Source organism: Vanessa atalanta, chromosome 27, assembly GCF_905147765.1.
Source record: "Vanessa atalanta chromosome 27, ilVanAtal1.2, whole genome shotgun sequence".
NCBI lineage: Eukaryota > Metazoa > Arthropoda > Insecta > Lepidoptera > Nymphalidae > Vanessa > Vanessa atalanta.
In genome coordinates this window covers 5084097-5099831 of record NC_061897.1, presented here as the reverse complement: position 1 = coordinate 5099831, position 15735 = coordinate 5084097, and the positions used below count along the sequence as shown (strand labels likewise).

Below are 15735 nucleotides of genomic sequence, written 5' to 3'. Positions count from 1 at the left end.
CGAAAGTATAAAATGTATGTTTTGCGTAAAAATACATCATTTATATTAAAACTTTTATATAATGAAGTTTATAATTGCGATCTGTCTACATGCTGTCATTTATAAGGTAAGTCATGAACTTTTATAATATAATACTTTATTAGTACAAGTACTTAAAACGGGATATTTACCATGTTTTTTTTTTATTTGCTGATACACGAATGTCTCGTGAACAAGACATTCGTAGATAATGCCGAAATATCGTGCTCAACCGAATTATATACTTTTATTAACCGTTTTATATACTTTTATTAATAAAAATAACCACGTTAATTTAAACTCTTATATATAATGCTTTAGTTAGATACATTCGTATGTATGACTCCAGATCGCTTGTCATGATTTTGATGTGAATTTAATTTGATATATATACCTATATATTTGGATTTATCACATAGAAAATAAAACAGTGATAGTTTATATTTAGCTGAAGAATTTGTTAAAACAATTAATGACTTATGGTTAACCTTTTTTGTTTACAAAGACAATCCTAATTAGCAGATACCTTAATCATTTCCCTTTAAAAAATATAAATAGTTTTTTTTTTAATAATAATTTTGAAAAAAGCTTCCTCTATATAATATTACCATCCAGCGTAATTTTGATTACTATGTTATCTCTTCATTGTTAAGAATTAATTTAATATTATTTCGTTGGCCTTTGGTTTATTTCTTAAATACTTAGTACGCACTTTTTTAAAGTTTCACATATTTTAAAATAAAAAATTGTAATAGATGATATTAAGATTTATTAAAAAATAAAACTCATTATAGAGAACTAAACTTATTATAGAGAAGGCTTATTTTCAATACAATGATTATTAATCTATATTAAATATTGTTTTTTTTTTACAGAATGTCTGTAGCATGCCCGTGCTACAGAACGGAAACAGCATGAACCAATATCTGTCAAGTAAGCCTGGTATAACGAATGCATTTGCAAACGTGCCAAGCACGTTTGGCAATATGAACTGTGTACCCAATACTATTGCAAATGAACCAACATTTAATATGAATTATATTCCGAACAATTTTGCCACAGGTAACGCAATTTTAGCCAACGAAGCAATAACGAACGCAAACATGCTTGCCAATGCTAACTCCGCTTTAGCAAATGAAATGATTGGCAACGCAGTAATATCGAGCGCAAACTTTATTCCCTTGGCAAATTTGCCAAGTGGATTTGCTAACAATTTTCCAATGAGTCCTATAATATCCGAAATTGTGCCATCTCTGCAATATGGCGACATAACAATGGGTGGTGATTTACCAATTGGCGGTACGATTAAAGTTTGCGGTTGCTTCCCTGTTTACGGTATGGTCACAGTTGATGGCAGCGTGCCATCAGCTGGCACGGCGGTTGTGGCTGAATCGTTTAGCAAACCAGGAATGCCATGTCCTGGTTTGGCAATCTTGTAATATATAATTTAATATTTATATATATTGTAAATACTATTATTATCAACAATTGTGATTTTTATTTAAAAATATAATAAATTTTATGAAAGCCATGTTTGTTTGTATTCAACTTCCGCTCTTTTACAACATTTAATTATATAAATAAAAATTAGTACTTTAAATATACACTATTTTAGGCGCGACTTCGTTCGTGAAGAGTCACCATAAAATATTTTATAATAATTGATTGTCAATCAAAGTAGTAATAAATGACATTTTCTTATGTAAAAACTTAGAAAAGTTATAGAATTTGGCAAACAGAGGCATTCTGGGATCCTGTTATAGAACCGTATATTGCCCAAATTGCCCAACAATAGAGTTACTGACTCTATGCAGTCGAGTAACAGGAGTAACAAGTTAGTGTTTGTTCCTCGTACCACAGTAGCACATTTTTTCATAAAATCATTTTAAAAAATCCGTACATACATAAAATTACAGCCTTTGAGTGTATTAATATATATATATATTAATACACTCAAAGGCATTACCTTATAAAGAGTTGCAGTTTTTTTAATTTGTATTTTCTTACTCAACCAAAACAGTTGAGTGTACGACTGAAACGAAAATGCAATATGCCATATAAGGAACTCGTGTAATGGACACACCTGTAAAGTAATCAGTCATTTTGTTCACAAAATATTCAGCTCTACATTGTATAAAAATAACATTGAGCAATTTACCAGATATTAAAAGACTTTATTTGTCAATCCATTTTATATCAGGATATAAAATGGAGGCAGTTCGTAGGCTGATGTATGTTGTATATGTTATATGATAATCATATGTTATATGTTGTACCATCGTTCATTGAGGAACGAATGAACGTTACGAATATGAATATATATTTGGCTCCTGATTCAGTCGTCGCGTCAGAGATTAAAAGTTCGATCGACTATAGAGGGGTCAAATAAAACCAGGTTTATCTTTTAAATATGTTTTTTAATATAAATATTTTGTTTTATTAATTTGAATAATAATATTTGGATGTATGAGACATCGGTCCTATTTCCTCTAACACCTCTTACGAGTAGCTGAAGGATGTCGCTCCTTCTCATCTTTATATATTTAACAAATTTTGAAAAATATAAAAGGGCGGAAAGTTGTACACACAATATCTATTAGAGACTTGTTTTGTAAGTAAAATTAAATTAGATATAATTTATTTATAACAACTAGCTGAATCTGCGGCTTTATCCGCACGCAAGACGTCACAGCGGTGAATTATGGCCTTCTCCGAGACTGAAACCATCTATAATAGAGTTTACTACCTCTCTATTCTGGATCGACGTATACATTTTTATAACTGGTGGTCGCCTGTGGCTTCGTTCGCTCGTCTTGGTCGTCAGGGATAAATAATAGCCTATATCCTTGGAGTTCAAAGTCAAAAATCTTTATTCAATATAGAAGTGTTTACACTTGCTTATTGATAGTCAAAAATTTACCACCGGTTCGGAATTTAGCTCCTGGAACCTAAGAAGAACCGATGAAAGAAACTCAGCGAATATATATTTTTTTTTTTACCATTTTGTACATGCAAAAAAATATTTATTCTTGTTCCTAATGTTAATAGAATGTACGTCACAATTTCTGGGAAAATCATTTATGTTTTTGCGTATATACATAACATTATCAAAAACAAATTGAGAAGCGACAGTCATTATTTTAATTTCTTTAAATTTACCTCTTAACGAATCTTTTGGGCCCAGGTTGTAAATTGCACAAATAGCCCTCTTCTGCAGTACAAAAATAGTATTAATGTCAGCTGCATTACCCCAGAGTAGGATGCCATACGACATTATACTGTGGAAATAACTGAATTACACAAGGCGAGCCGTATCCACATCAGTCAAAAGTCTAATTTTTTTTTACCGCATAGGCTGCAGAGCTGAGTCTATTCGCCAATTTATTTATATGCTTCAAGCTTGCTTCATCAAAATTTCATTTGTTCGGCCGTGAAAGAGCAACAGACAGATTTACTTTCTTATTTATAATATTAGTAGATATTATAATTATATAACTATAATTGTTTTAGATAATACAAAAGTAATATCTGCTAATACCAGCTGTATGCGTTTTATAATTCCAGATAGCTTCTGTTCTTGCCACCATTGCATGCCATGCCAACCATGCCACGCGGTCAAGATTTATGCAGTGACTATTTAATTTTTTTATATATATAATTTATGTGTTGTATTATAAATAAAGATATATTATACAACTGTTTATAGTGCACTATATGTTAGAGCTATTAGCAAATCCAAGGTTCATTAACGCTATTCGTTCTTCGATCAATATTGGAATGGGTTATAGGAAAAATTAGTAGAGATCTGTGCCATTATTACATTTACAGTTTGAACATGAGTTAGTTTTTTTTTTTAATAACTTGTCGTAAGTTAAATACCTAATATAAACAGTTCGTGTACGTGCTTAAATAAAAATGAAAACATAAAATATAATCTATGTTTCATAATAAAACATGAAATAATTGACATATATTATTTATTAATTTTTTACAATTATATTGATGATTTGAAATAAAAAAAATTATACATTTTATAATAAATAATAATTATAATATAAAAAAATAATATTTTTTACAGGAGCATTTGTAATTTATTCCTTTGTACTTAAATAAAAAAAAAAACATATTACAGATATAAACGTCAGTATATTTTGTTTTTGTATTTGTTTGTGAATTAACATCAAAATTAAGTAAACATCTTAAATTCGGCAGATAAAAAAAATATGGCGTACGAAACATCACAAATAAATATATATTTTTTAAGTTTAAGAAACTCGACACAAAATATATCTACTGCTTACAAATTCAAAATTCGTCAAAGCTTTTACGTTTTAATTTAATTTTAACTAAGAAAAGTATCTTTTTTTATTTTCGTGATTACATGTCACCATAGAATAATATAAATTTTTCATGGCATAGATCGTGTGCATAGTTTTACAATATGCGAATTAAATAATTTAGCAGAAAATATTTTGCTATCTCTGTCTAATCGGAGTTAAAAAAAAATTAGCTTAGAAATTATATGAAACAGAATCATCAGTATTATTTACTTTTATCAATCTGACGTTTCAATTTTTTTTTCTGGCGTGTCTATTATCGCTGAATGCAAAATATTCTGCCAATGTCAAAATTAATCGTTTGATTGCGTAGCTGTCAAAATTATTGATCTTTTTAAATCGCTGTCAAATATAAACAATTTTTAACAAAGCCACGGTATAGCCAAATCGACAGTACAGCAAAGATCGATTGGCTTAATTGAAATGACAAAAACAAAATCCATATTACTATTGGGTTAAAATATCTTAACATAAAACCGTTTAAAGTTTTATTTGTTATCTGTATTTATAAAGTAAAATATATACGCGAATCGTTTCAAACAGGGGACTGAACACACAAGACCAAGTGAAGTGTTAGTGACTAGCGTAGCGTAATAATGTCCTGTTAAAGCTACAGACATACCTATGCTACAAAGTGAAACATTATACTCTATTCCAACCATAACGGGAAAAAAGCCAAATAAACAACATTTGACAGCAAATTGACGCATTATCATTGGTTGAGATCAATCTATGATATTTACTATGAATTTGCGTAAAAATGGCATTTTGGACGTCGATGAAACTGTTATCGAGTTTTGGAAATAAATTTAAAGTGGAAATAAGTGGTTAAGTGTAATAGTGTTGTATTATAAATAAAGATATATTAATCATAAACTCGTAGTAGTGCACAACATAGCAGAGTTATTAACAAATCGCATGAAATACGTAAATCTATGGTTTGTTTATCTTTTTTCCTACTTCTATGGGAATAGGCTATATAAAGATGGATTTGTCATGTTGCATTAGTGTGATCATAACATTACAAGACACCATTATTGTAACTTCTACGTGTTACTATTTTCGAGAAACGAATTGTTTTGCTTACGGATGGTGAAATTGTTGAATGTTTTTTTTTTATTTGTACTTGTATATGTGGTTTTCATACATTTACAGATTAATACATTTGATCCTCAAGAAATAAGCCAGTAACAACAACAACAATACGTAGAGGTAAGGAGAAGTATATTTATGTCTAAAAAATGTTTTTTTTTTTATGAAATTCGTAGGCGGAGGCAAATAATTTAATTCTATATCAGATACTTCTCTTTACCTCTCTATTTGTAGTTTCTGAATTACGCCTCTTAGACAATACTGTCCGTAAACAAAACGAATCGTTTCTTCAATATAATAACTTGGTAGAAGTCGTTCATGTGACTTTGAAGTTTAAACAGGTTCTTTACAAGCCTTTATTTAACTTTACCGGTTCGTTCTAACTAAATCTGCTATTTTATGTATGGCAATACCTACCGTACATCGATCGTACACCGCACATCGATACCGTAACATAGGAAGGCAAAATGATCAAGTTATTTTTTTAAAGTTTCCCGAGTTACATCGGCTTGGAAAACCGCACGACGATCGCTGGTTAAACAGATGACTGAAGCAGAAAAGGATGGAATTTTGGGCACATCTTTGGTGTTAACAATACAGTATACTATAGATATATAAATAATATGTTTTAAGGTTTTACATTGATGTAAAATATAAAAAAGTGAATGCCATCACTATATAAATAATTTGGTTACTTAAGTCCATTGAATTTAACAGGATACGAGACGTATATTATTGTTGTATAATTAAACGACTTAGTTTTCGTTCAACGTTATTCATTCAATAATAATCAATATTGAAATTAATTTCAAACTTGAATTTGCATGTGCGTGATTTTGTTCCACAACTACAACTACCAAACAATTATATTCCATAAGAAGAAACTCAAATCTCAGCTGAGAACAAGAGCGTGAAATTTCAATGTCGTGTGACATTGACATTGACAGTGACAATTATAAAATTTATAGGATACACATAACAAAATGGCGTTGCAAAAATAAAAGCCAAACCAAAAATAAAAAAACAAAATGGCGTAACATCTTAAGTCAGCTGTCGACATTTTACGAATGAGATACCAAGTAAAATGTAATAGATTCACATTAAATATGAGAAAAAGATTGTTTTTTCTTTGTCTGTTCATATATATATCTAAATAATGTAACGCACTACAAAATAACTAAAACAAACGAGTCATATTTATTATCTTAGTGTGCGTGACAGCTACGCTTAACACTCGCCAAACGTCATATTACTTTACTAGTGTGCGTGTGCTTAGTGTCCAAGACAGGACAGAATATTTTTCATCGCGATAGTCTATTTATACACATAAATAATATAAGATATCAACGGGTTTCTCTAATTAAAAATCTACATATATAAATTAAAGTAAACCTTCAAATCTTTCGAATATATAAATTAAGTCCATAGCTATATATTTAAATAATTTTATATTTGTTGTTACGTATTACGCAACAACTTTATATGACAAAAATTATATAATATATGTACCATAGGGATAACCGTATCCGCTACATCCACATCCACATCCACAATTGCCAACCATTGGCGCGACAGTTGTGATTGGTCCTGGCGCACACATCGGACAACCAAATGGCAACTTCTCTGACAGAAGACTACTGACTGTGAGGAGTGATAGAGTGTCCGCTAAAGTAGTGGCAACTGCGTTGGAAGTGACAACAGCTGGCGTAGATACGACGGCTGGAGCTACTCCGACTCCCGAGTACAGGCATTGGCCGTTAATGCTCTGGAATTAAAGACAATATTTTTTATCTGTGATCCATAGTTGACATCTGTAAACGTCAATGTCAATTTTTTTTTTTTTCAAATAGGCTCATATTGAATATTTGTAAAATTGCTGTCAATTTAGTAGTTAAATTTGAAGAGACCACAGATTCGTAATGAGTACAAGATTTTAAACGCATAATTAAGATATATATCTATATATAAGTTGTTTTTGTTAATACGTTATATTTTGAAGCCTCTACTTTCCGTGACAATTTACGCAAAATCTTGTTGGATAGAGATAGATGGAGGCGACCTTACAGTTCTACTGGAAACTTTGTATTCAAATATAATATGTTATTTGTTATTCGAATTTATATATCTATATTATAATATATATCTGCGGCCTGTTAAAAGTCGTTTTATTTTATTTTTTAAATTTCATTGTATCATTTGTTTTTTTTTTCTCAAAAGTATAAAATTAAAATAAAATTCTATAAAAAATAAACTTCGTAAAACATACTAGGTACTCACAATTAAAAATTTAGACACTGGATTGAAATCAATAACTACAAACTTAATTTTTTTTTTATCGTATTTTTAATTTATTTTTTAATATTTTTTTTCAGTAGAGAAAAGGCTAGAACATTAGCATCGGCATTTTAATTGAGTAATCACTATTCTGCAATTTGTTAATCGATATTATCGACGAATTGTCAAAGTACTTTCACAACAATTTTAATCGTATGATATTGATATTATGTAAATGTTATCTGTCAAAAATGACGTTTCGTATTTCGTATGCTTTTGTTGATATTTTGACATTAGTTTTGTAGCAATCGTATCGCGATTTAAATTGATTAAATCGATCGAATCGATCGATAAAATATCAATACCGATTTTAAAGATTTTTTTAAAGTACGTGATCTATCCTACGTAGCCTTTTGGCGTACTGTCAAATATAAATAAAATGCATATAATTAAATATATACTAATCAAAAACAATGATATTTAAACATATTCAATTTAACTAATTTTCACTAATACGACATATTCATAAGAGTAGAGTAAATATTTTATTAAATACAAATAAATAAGACAAATTACTCAAGACAAGATTATACAGATTAAAAATACTCCAGTAAAATAACTATTCATAATATCTTGTAGAAGCAGACTTTAAGTTAATATATTCTTATCGAAATTATCAATATATAAGTTTAAAAGATGCAAATTCTATTATTCACGTGATAATTATCAATAGTAAAATTACGTTCGACTGAAATCTAAATTATATCTAGATACAACAGATAATCGGTCTAGCTAGCTACTATCGGGGGCGGCCGCAGCCAACGACTTTGGTGGCCAAAAATGATTTTAATGTTACAGAAAAAACCTCTGATTATTTACGCACAACAATATCGCCGTTTGTTTTTGTTTTTTACTCGATACTCTATGTAGATAAATAAATAATCTGAGCATAAAATGAATGATACATTAATAAGAATGATAGTATTCATAAAATTATAAGACAAATGGAAGTCTTATTGGCGAACCAGTTGATTATATTTGAGACATTTAACGCTATCTCTGGATAACACACTCGCCTCGACCAAGATTTTTGACGCCTTAACAAATTGACATTCTTCAAAAATTTAATAAACTAAAACGAAGTTAATTTCTTGAATCTAATAATGTCTATTTTAAATGGATTGCCAATTTGACGTTTATGATTATGGAAAGGCATCATAAATCTTATGACCCTGGACCGCGCCCGGATATAGTCGAAGACTAAAATACGAAATATCAATGTCCTTAATTCTACATCCAAACAAATAGAACTGATACACCATTACAATGCCTTTTCTTACAAGAACGATTATATTTATCATGTGATTTTAATAACAATGAATATATTTTTATTCAATCGAAATAAATAAATAAATAAATATTGGACAACATCACATACATTACTCTGATCCCAATGTAAGTAGCTAAACCACTTGTGTTATTGAAATCAGAAGTAACGACGGTACCACGAACACCCAGACCCAAGACAACATAGAAAACTAATGATTTTTTTCTACATCGACTCGGCCGGGAATCGAACCCGAGACCTCGGAGTGGCGTACCCATGAAAACCGGAAATCGAAAATAAGCAAAGATTGTACTACAGACTGCCAAATTTATAAAAAGAGATTATTATTACTCTATATTTAAAAAACAAAGGAGAATAATTTCGTGTTTCCCTTCACCGTCAAAATCGATTGTAAGGTTATTGACACGTATGAATTGAAGTACAGACTGACCTCTAATATAACCTACGATCTGACATCCAGTATAATTTGCTTAAAAGATTATTACGTCTATGCGTTTATTGATTATTAGTTTCTATTGATTCTTAGTGTGAGAGGATAGGACGAGGCCCATGTTAGGTCCTACGTGCTGTCATTGTCCAATTCTACTAACAAAATGTCGCTTTTTTGCAACCAAATCGTAATCGTTGGCGTTCAGCCGTTTTCCTAATCGACTCACACAACGATCCAGTTGCGTAGGTATCGAATTTCGCTAAACGATATTATCTAAATAAATGTTACAAGCAATTTACAATAAAAAATAAATATTGAAAAAGGCCCTCAGACAAAATGCATTGTAGATATATATAAATTGTAAATAAAGGATACATGAATAATTTAAATTAAAACAAAACGATACAAAATATTATGGTATTTGAAAAAAGAATTTATTTTAAATAAATAGTGATTGTAACATTATTTTTCATATCATTATCGATTTATCTATCTAACAAGACTTCACTTTTGAATACAGATAACAGTTACCCAACAAATGACGTTTGAGACACAGATCAAATCGAGCAAAGATTGAAAAATTAAAAAAAAAAAACACATACCTGCAGAGCCATGAGTCCGAAAACGAAAATAAGTAATGCGACCTTCATTTTTGAACGTTGCTCAAAGTATTGTACGATTCTACGCTAATTTTTTTTTTTATATATAGTGTCTGTGTCTTAATATTTATCATTAGAAAAATTTGTGTAATTTAATACAATAGTTTTGAGTTCTTTACGACGATAAGATATTACAAATTTACGTTTAGAAACAGTTGTAATGATAGCATTTGTTAATTCTCTAATTATGTGATATGGCCGATCAATGTCTCACAGTTGAGCTAAGTCCTCGTCCCGATTAAGGAAGGTTTGTTTTCACAACAAGGGCCCGGGTGCATCTCTATGCACCTCTTTGTTCTCGTGATCACCACTCCTCCAAGCGCACATGTCAAGCCAGGTCAAAAGTAACCATTATCGACGAGGCGTCTATTACACTACAGCCCAGGGCCAACAACCTTGGCTTAGACGGGCCTGGATTAAAATTTATTCCTACGCTACGGTTTATATGCAAACATATAAATATAAACTTCTTGAATCATGTATATTTTTATTACTTGGTGGGCCTTTGTACAAGTCCATCTTTGTTGGTATCAACCGCTCATCAGATATTCAGCCGCCAAGCAGCAATACTTGGTATTATTGTTTTCCGGTTTGAAGAGTGAGTGAGCCAGGCACAAGGGATATAACATATTAGTTCTCAATCATTAGGTTGGTGGCGCATCATCATTAAGAGTGGTCAATATTTCTAACAACACCAATGTCTATTGGCGTTGGTGACCACTTGTTGGGTGATGGTCCATTTACCGGTGCGCAAAACATAAAAAAAAATATATTATAGTACAGAATAACCAAAAATTTCAAATATTGTAGCGGGAAAAAAGTTGAAATTTCTTTCTTTTTTGGTTCTTCAATTCACCCATGTGAAGCAGGGCCGGGTAGCTAGCTTGAAATAGCTCTATATAAAGTACAAATTAAATACAATTAGTGCGTTAATATTTTATATTCTGAAAACGAATAATAATCTTATCTAATGAGATTACTTTTTATATTTAACTATTTGAAGCCTGTTTAGTGTCGCACGAGTGCAGACAGCGGAATATTGAATATACGTTTTTGCGGCTGTAGACAACCTCACAATGTTATCCTTCACAATTGAACAAATTACACATGAAAATCTGCAATACTTGCCTCTGTATTCTCTCTCTGATTATTTACATGGTATATAAAAATATACGTTCACTAGTTTGCGTCTGCTTCGCTCGCATTTTAGGGATTGGTTGATTGTATACGTTATATTTATAAAGTTTAATAAATATCCATTCAGTAGTTTTTGCGTGAAAGACTAACAGACATCAATACAAACAAACTTTTATAATATTAGTAAAGATTTGTTTTGTCTCGTAAACTCACCGCGACTATCCATGCGACTGTATGGAAGTGTAATTCTTAAGAACTCACTTCGTAATTCAAACGTGAAATGTTGATGATCTTTTGACATTACTGTCGTTCTGCATATTGGCAGATTTGATTGATGAAGGCAGCCTTACGAAAGATTTATTACCTCACTCAAGATCAAAGCATCACTCTAGGTATCAATCAAGGTATAATTGCTTTAAAGTAAATTACGAAAAATTTTATGATTTAGGACCAGACAATATGAAATTTATTTTGGAGATTATGGACACGCTTTTTGAATTTTCAAACGTTGAATAGTAAACTCAGAGAGGGCTACAAAAAAAGCTCGCCAAAAACGATAGACCTCTAAATATTGACGTCCGACCTACGCAGCATAATAAAAAATCTGCCCCTGATTCGGAACTGTCCTTAAAATAGCATTGTACCACATCGACCCTATTAAATAATACTTACATGTAATATTTTTAAGCATTTACGCATCAAAACAGCGTATACGACATTCATTAAAGTTTTAAGATTTCCAGAGTTAGATACAAAGTGATAGCCACTCGGTGGTAGAATTTTGCATACCCGTTTGTGTAGCTACCACCCCTCATCAGATATTCTGCTCACAAACAGCAACATATAGTTAGTATTATTGTGTTTCGTTTTGAATGGTGAATGAGTGAATGTGTAACTACAGGCACAAGAGACATAACATCTTAGATCCCCAGGTTGGTGACGCATTGGATATATATCCCGCTGAGTTTCTTTCGCCGGTTCTTCTCAGGTCCGAGGTGCTCAATTCCGAACCGGTGGTAGATTTTTGACAATCAATAAGCATGTGTAAACACTTCTATATTGAATAAAGATTTTTGACTTTGACTTTGTAAGGAATGGTTTAATAGATATTGGTGCTATTTCTTGCAGCACCAATATCTATTGGAGCTGATGATGTTACCAGCAAGTATACCATTTGCGCGTCAGCTTACCTATAGAATAAAAAAAAAAGTAGCTACTCTGGCATAATACCTTCCATGAACAAAAGGTGGCCGTGTTTATGATAATTGCTAACAAGGAGAATTATATAGACATGACATTGCATAGCAGACATGAACTAGATAGGCATAAATATTAAAACAATTTCAGACGATGCAGCATTATTGAAATAGCTGATCTAATAAAGGCAAATACTGTTTCGAATTGATACGTTCTCATTTACTAAAATCGCTTACTAAATATACATTTGCTATAGACTTCGTTGTATAAAAAATATCAGCAATGAGAACAAAACAATCGAATGGCCTGTAAACAGAAAGTGACGTCACTTAGCGCATGCGTAAACTGCTGAGTTTTAACACGGGGTGAAAATTTATGGGGTTGGTTTTAGACGATTTTATGACGACAACTTCGTCTGGTAGATTCGTGTGCTCATGTATTACTTCTTCGGCGTTGTTAAAAAAATATTTTAATTGCTTGATTCAAGGTTTATTCGAAATGGCTCTTAATAAGTATGATTTTAATGTTTAAACGAAACCCTATTACTAAGATTCCGCTGTCCATCCGTCCGTCACCAGGCTGTTAGTATCTCATGACATGTGTGTTTCACTATGAAACACTTGAATTTTTTTTTAGATGATGTATTTCTGTTATCCAACAACAAAAACTAAAAACAGAATAAAATAAATAAATAAGGGTACCATACAAAAGACATGATTTTTTTTGCCGTTTTTATAGATAATGGTACGGACACCGTTCATGGTCAAGTCCGACTTGCACTTGGCCGTCTTTATTGTTATTCAAATTTAGCTAAATTTTGAATACTTTAGTACAGTAAAACAAAATTATTTTCAAATCATTCTTTTCATGTTGATTTCGAGAAGATCTGCATTTTTATGGCTTTGGCGGACGAGCATATGGTCCATCTGATGGTAAGTGGTCACCGCCGGCCATAGACAAAGGCGCTGTAAGAAATATTAATCATTCCTTACAGCACCTATGCGCCACCAACCTTGGGAACTAAGATGTTATGACCCTTGTGTCTGTGATTACAATGGCTCCTCCTTCTAACTGGAACACTAAAATACAGAGTTACTGTTATTTGGCGGTAGAATATCTGATAAGTGGTTGGTACCTACCCAGACGGGCTTGCACGAAGCCTACCACCAAGTAAATGCATGACTTTATTATATACCTACAATCGAAAGGAAGTTTTTTAGCTTAAGACTCACTCATATTAAAATACAAATAAACAGCAATACTCGGACTTTTGTGTCTGATTTGAAGGGTGAGTCCGACGATATAACTACAGGCTCAGTGGACATAACAATTTCGTTGAAATTAGACACATGCAGGTTTCCTCACGATGTTTTCCTCCACCGCCGAGCACGAGATGAATTATAAACACAAATTAAGCACATGAATATTCAGTGGTGCTTGCCTGGGCTTGAACCCCAAATCACCGGTTAAGATGCACGCGTTCTAACCATACTGTAATATGATGACCGTATGGTCATTATTATTGGGTAATAGCGAAAACTTCCCTAATAAAGTATCTAGTAAACAGACTGTATCTTTTATCTTAATTAAGCGGTTTCAATACCCGTGATTACTTTGGTTTTTTTTTTTTACTATTACCTCATATTAAATTAAGTAAAATATCACCATTGTCATTGATATCATAATGATTTCGAAAAGGAAGATGTGCAAGAGTTTGTGTTCAGAACATTATCAATGTTGCTTTTTGTTTTTTTTAAGTAATTTTGATATAAGAACGTCATATTTATGTAGAACAGCCGACGTATAGCCTATTCCAATGGAAGTAGGAAAAAAGATAAAACAAATCTTAGGGTCCCGGGTTCGATTCCCGGCCGAGTCGAGGTACAAAAAGTTCATTAGTTTTCTACGTTGTCTTGGGTCTGGGTGTTTGTGGTACCGTCGTTACTTCTGATTTTCATAAAATAAGTGCTTTCCATAAAACAAGTGCTTAAGCTACTTACATTTATATTAGAGTAATGTATGTGATGTTGGCCAATATTTATATTTATACTTTAATTTAAATAGAAAAGCAGATGAATTACCTAATACTCAATAAGGTCTTATATCTCATATACATTGGAAAAATCAGGAGCCTAACTACTTACTTGGTGTTAGGGCTTTGTGTAAACCCATCTAGATAAGTACCACCCACTCATCAGATATTCTGCTGCCAAGCAGCAATACTTGGTATTGTTGTGTTACGGCTTGAAAAGTGAGTGAGCCAGTGTAACTAGAGGCACAAGGGACATAACTTCTTAGTTCACAAGGTTGGTGGCGAATTGGCGAAGTAAGGTATGGTATTAGGTATTTATAAATCGTCAATGTCTATGTAGGTGGTGACCACGTACCATCAGGTAGCCCATTTGCCAGTCCGCCTACCTTTTACAAACAAAACTTCTTAGACTGTGACTGCGCCGCCAATAATGTCGCATAACATATAAAATTCCATGGTTGGATAATTATCCTGGCTCACTCGCCTTTTAAATTGGAACAATTGGTAAACGAGTATGAACCTAAGTATAATTAACATAGGCCGTTCTTTACGTGGTCGTCTTGACATAATAATTAGGTTTTTGTTTTTTAAAAGGCGTTTTTGTTTTTGAACAAGGCGATGAATTAGTGTGCCAGCGTTACCTAACGTGAAACTTAATTTATAATCAGTAGAGGTATTCTATAAAAATAAACTCAAAACTCACTGCAGAACTCGAGCATGAATATGTGATATGCATCACCACAAGTCAGTTGTCAATCTTTCACGAGTGAGACACTAAGTGAAGTCCTGCCTTGTAGATTTTCACTTGTTTATATACTTTTTATTTTATGAAAAATTTAAGGATGTCTAGTAAAAGTGAAGATATATATCAATATAATTTAAGAAGGATGAGTCCTTATTCTAAAAAAGAATTCGAAGATATGAATTTTTTTTTAAATGTTGTGTACCTGTTACACGTTCGGCGCAAATATTCTAATTTTATCTGCAGATATTTCATTCTTAACTACACTATTTTTTCATGCCCTAAATATTGGCACCCGTGTAGTACAACCCGAACGCTCCCTCGGAGGGGTGAGGTTGATACATTTATATATTGTTATATAGCATTCGACTGCGGTATTAGTCGAAGACACACTTCCAAGCCTGAATGTCGTTAAATATTTCACCCGATTCTAGTAGCAGTACCAGCCCAAAAATTGTGAAGTCGTTTC

The 15735-nt window shown here is 32.0% G+C and overlaps 1 protein-coding gene and 1 long non-coding RNA gene across 3 annotated transcripts; one reads left to right on the top strand and one right to left on the bottom strand.

Moving 5' to 3' along the window:
- Positions 1-1547, top strand: LOC125074316. 2 transcript variants are annotated; one of them, XM_047685612.1, is made up of 3 exons: positions 29-106; positions 894-951; positions 1081-1547. In XM_047685612.1, exons 1-3 carry the CDS (start codon positions 62-64, stop codon positions 1455-1457), a joined length of 480 nt encoding a protein of 159 aa, XP_047541568.1. In that variant the 5' UTR covers positions 29-61; the 3' UTR covers positions 1458-1547. The 2 variants fall into 2 exon arrangements, with proteins under 2 accessions (XP_047541567.1, XP_047541568.1); XM_047685611.1 differs by having other exon boundaries at positions 1-106; positions 894-1547.
- A 3807-nt stretch (positions 1548-5354) lies between these two features.
- LOC125074410 lies at positions 5355-10197 on the bottom strand. The gene is made up of 2 exons (XR_007120103.1): positions 10102-10197; positions 5355-7212 (listed from the first exon to the last, which is right to left on the bottom strand). It is a non-coding gene; the product is annotated as an uncharacterized LOC125074410 (long non-coding RNA).
- Positions 10198-15735: the final 5538 nt, after the last annotated feature.

What these genes read in the sequence shown, in the direction of transcription:
- LOC125074316 (XM_047685611.1), top strand. Translation starts at nt 62, where the DNA reads ATGAAGTTTATAATTGCGATCTGTCTACATGCTGTCATTTATAAG. An exon ending in TACATGCTGTCATTTATAAG is followed by an intron (nt 107 to 893) that starts GTAAGTCATGAA and finishes TTTTTTTTACAG; the next exon opens with AATGTCTGTAGCATGCCCGT.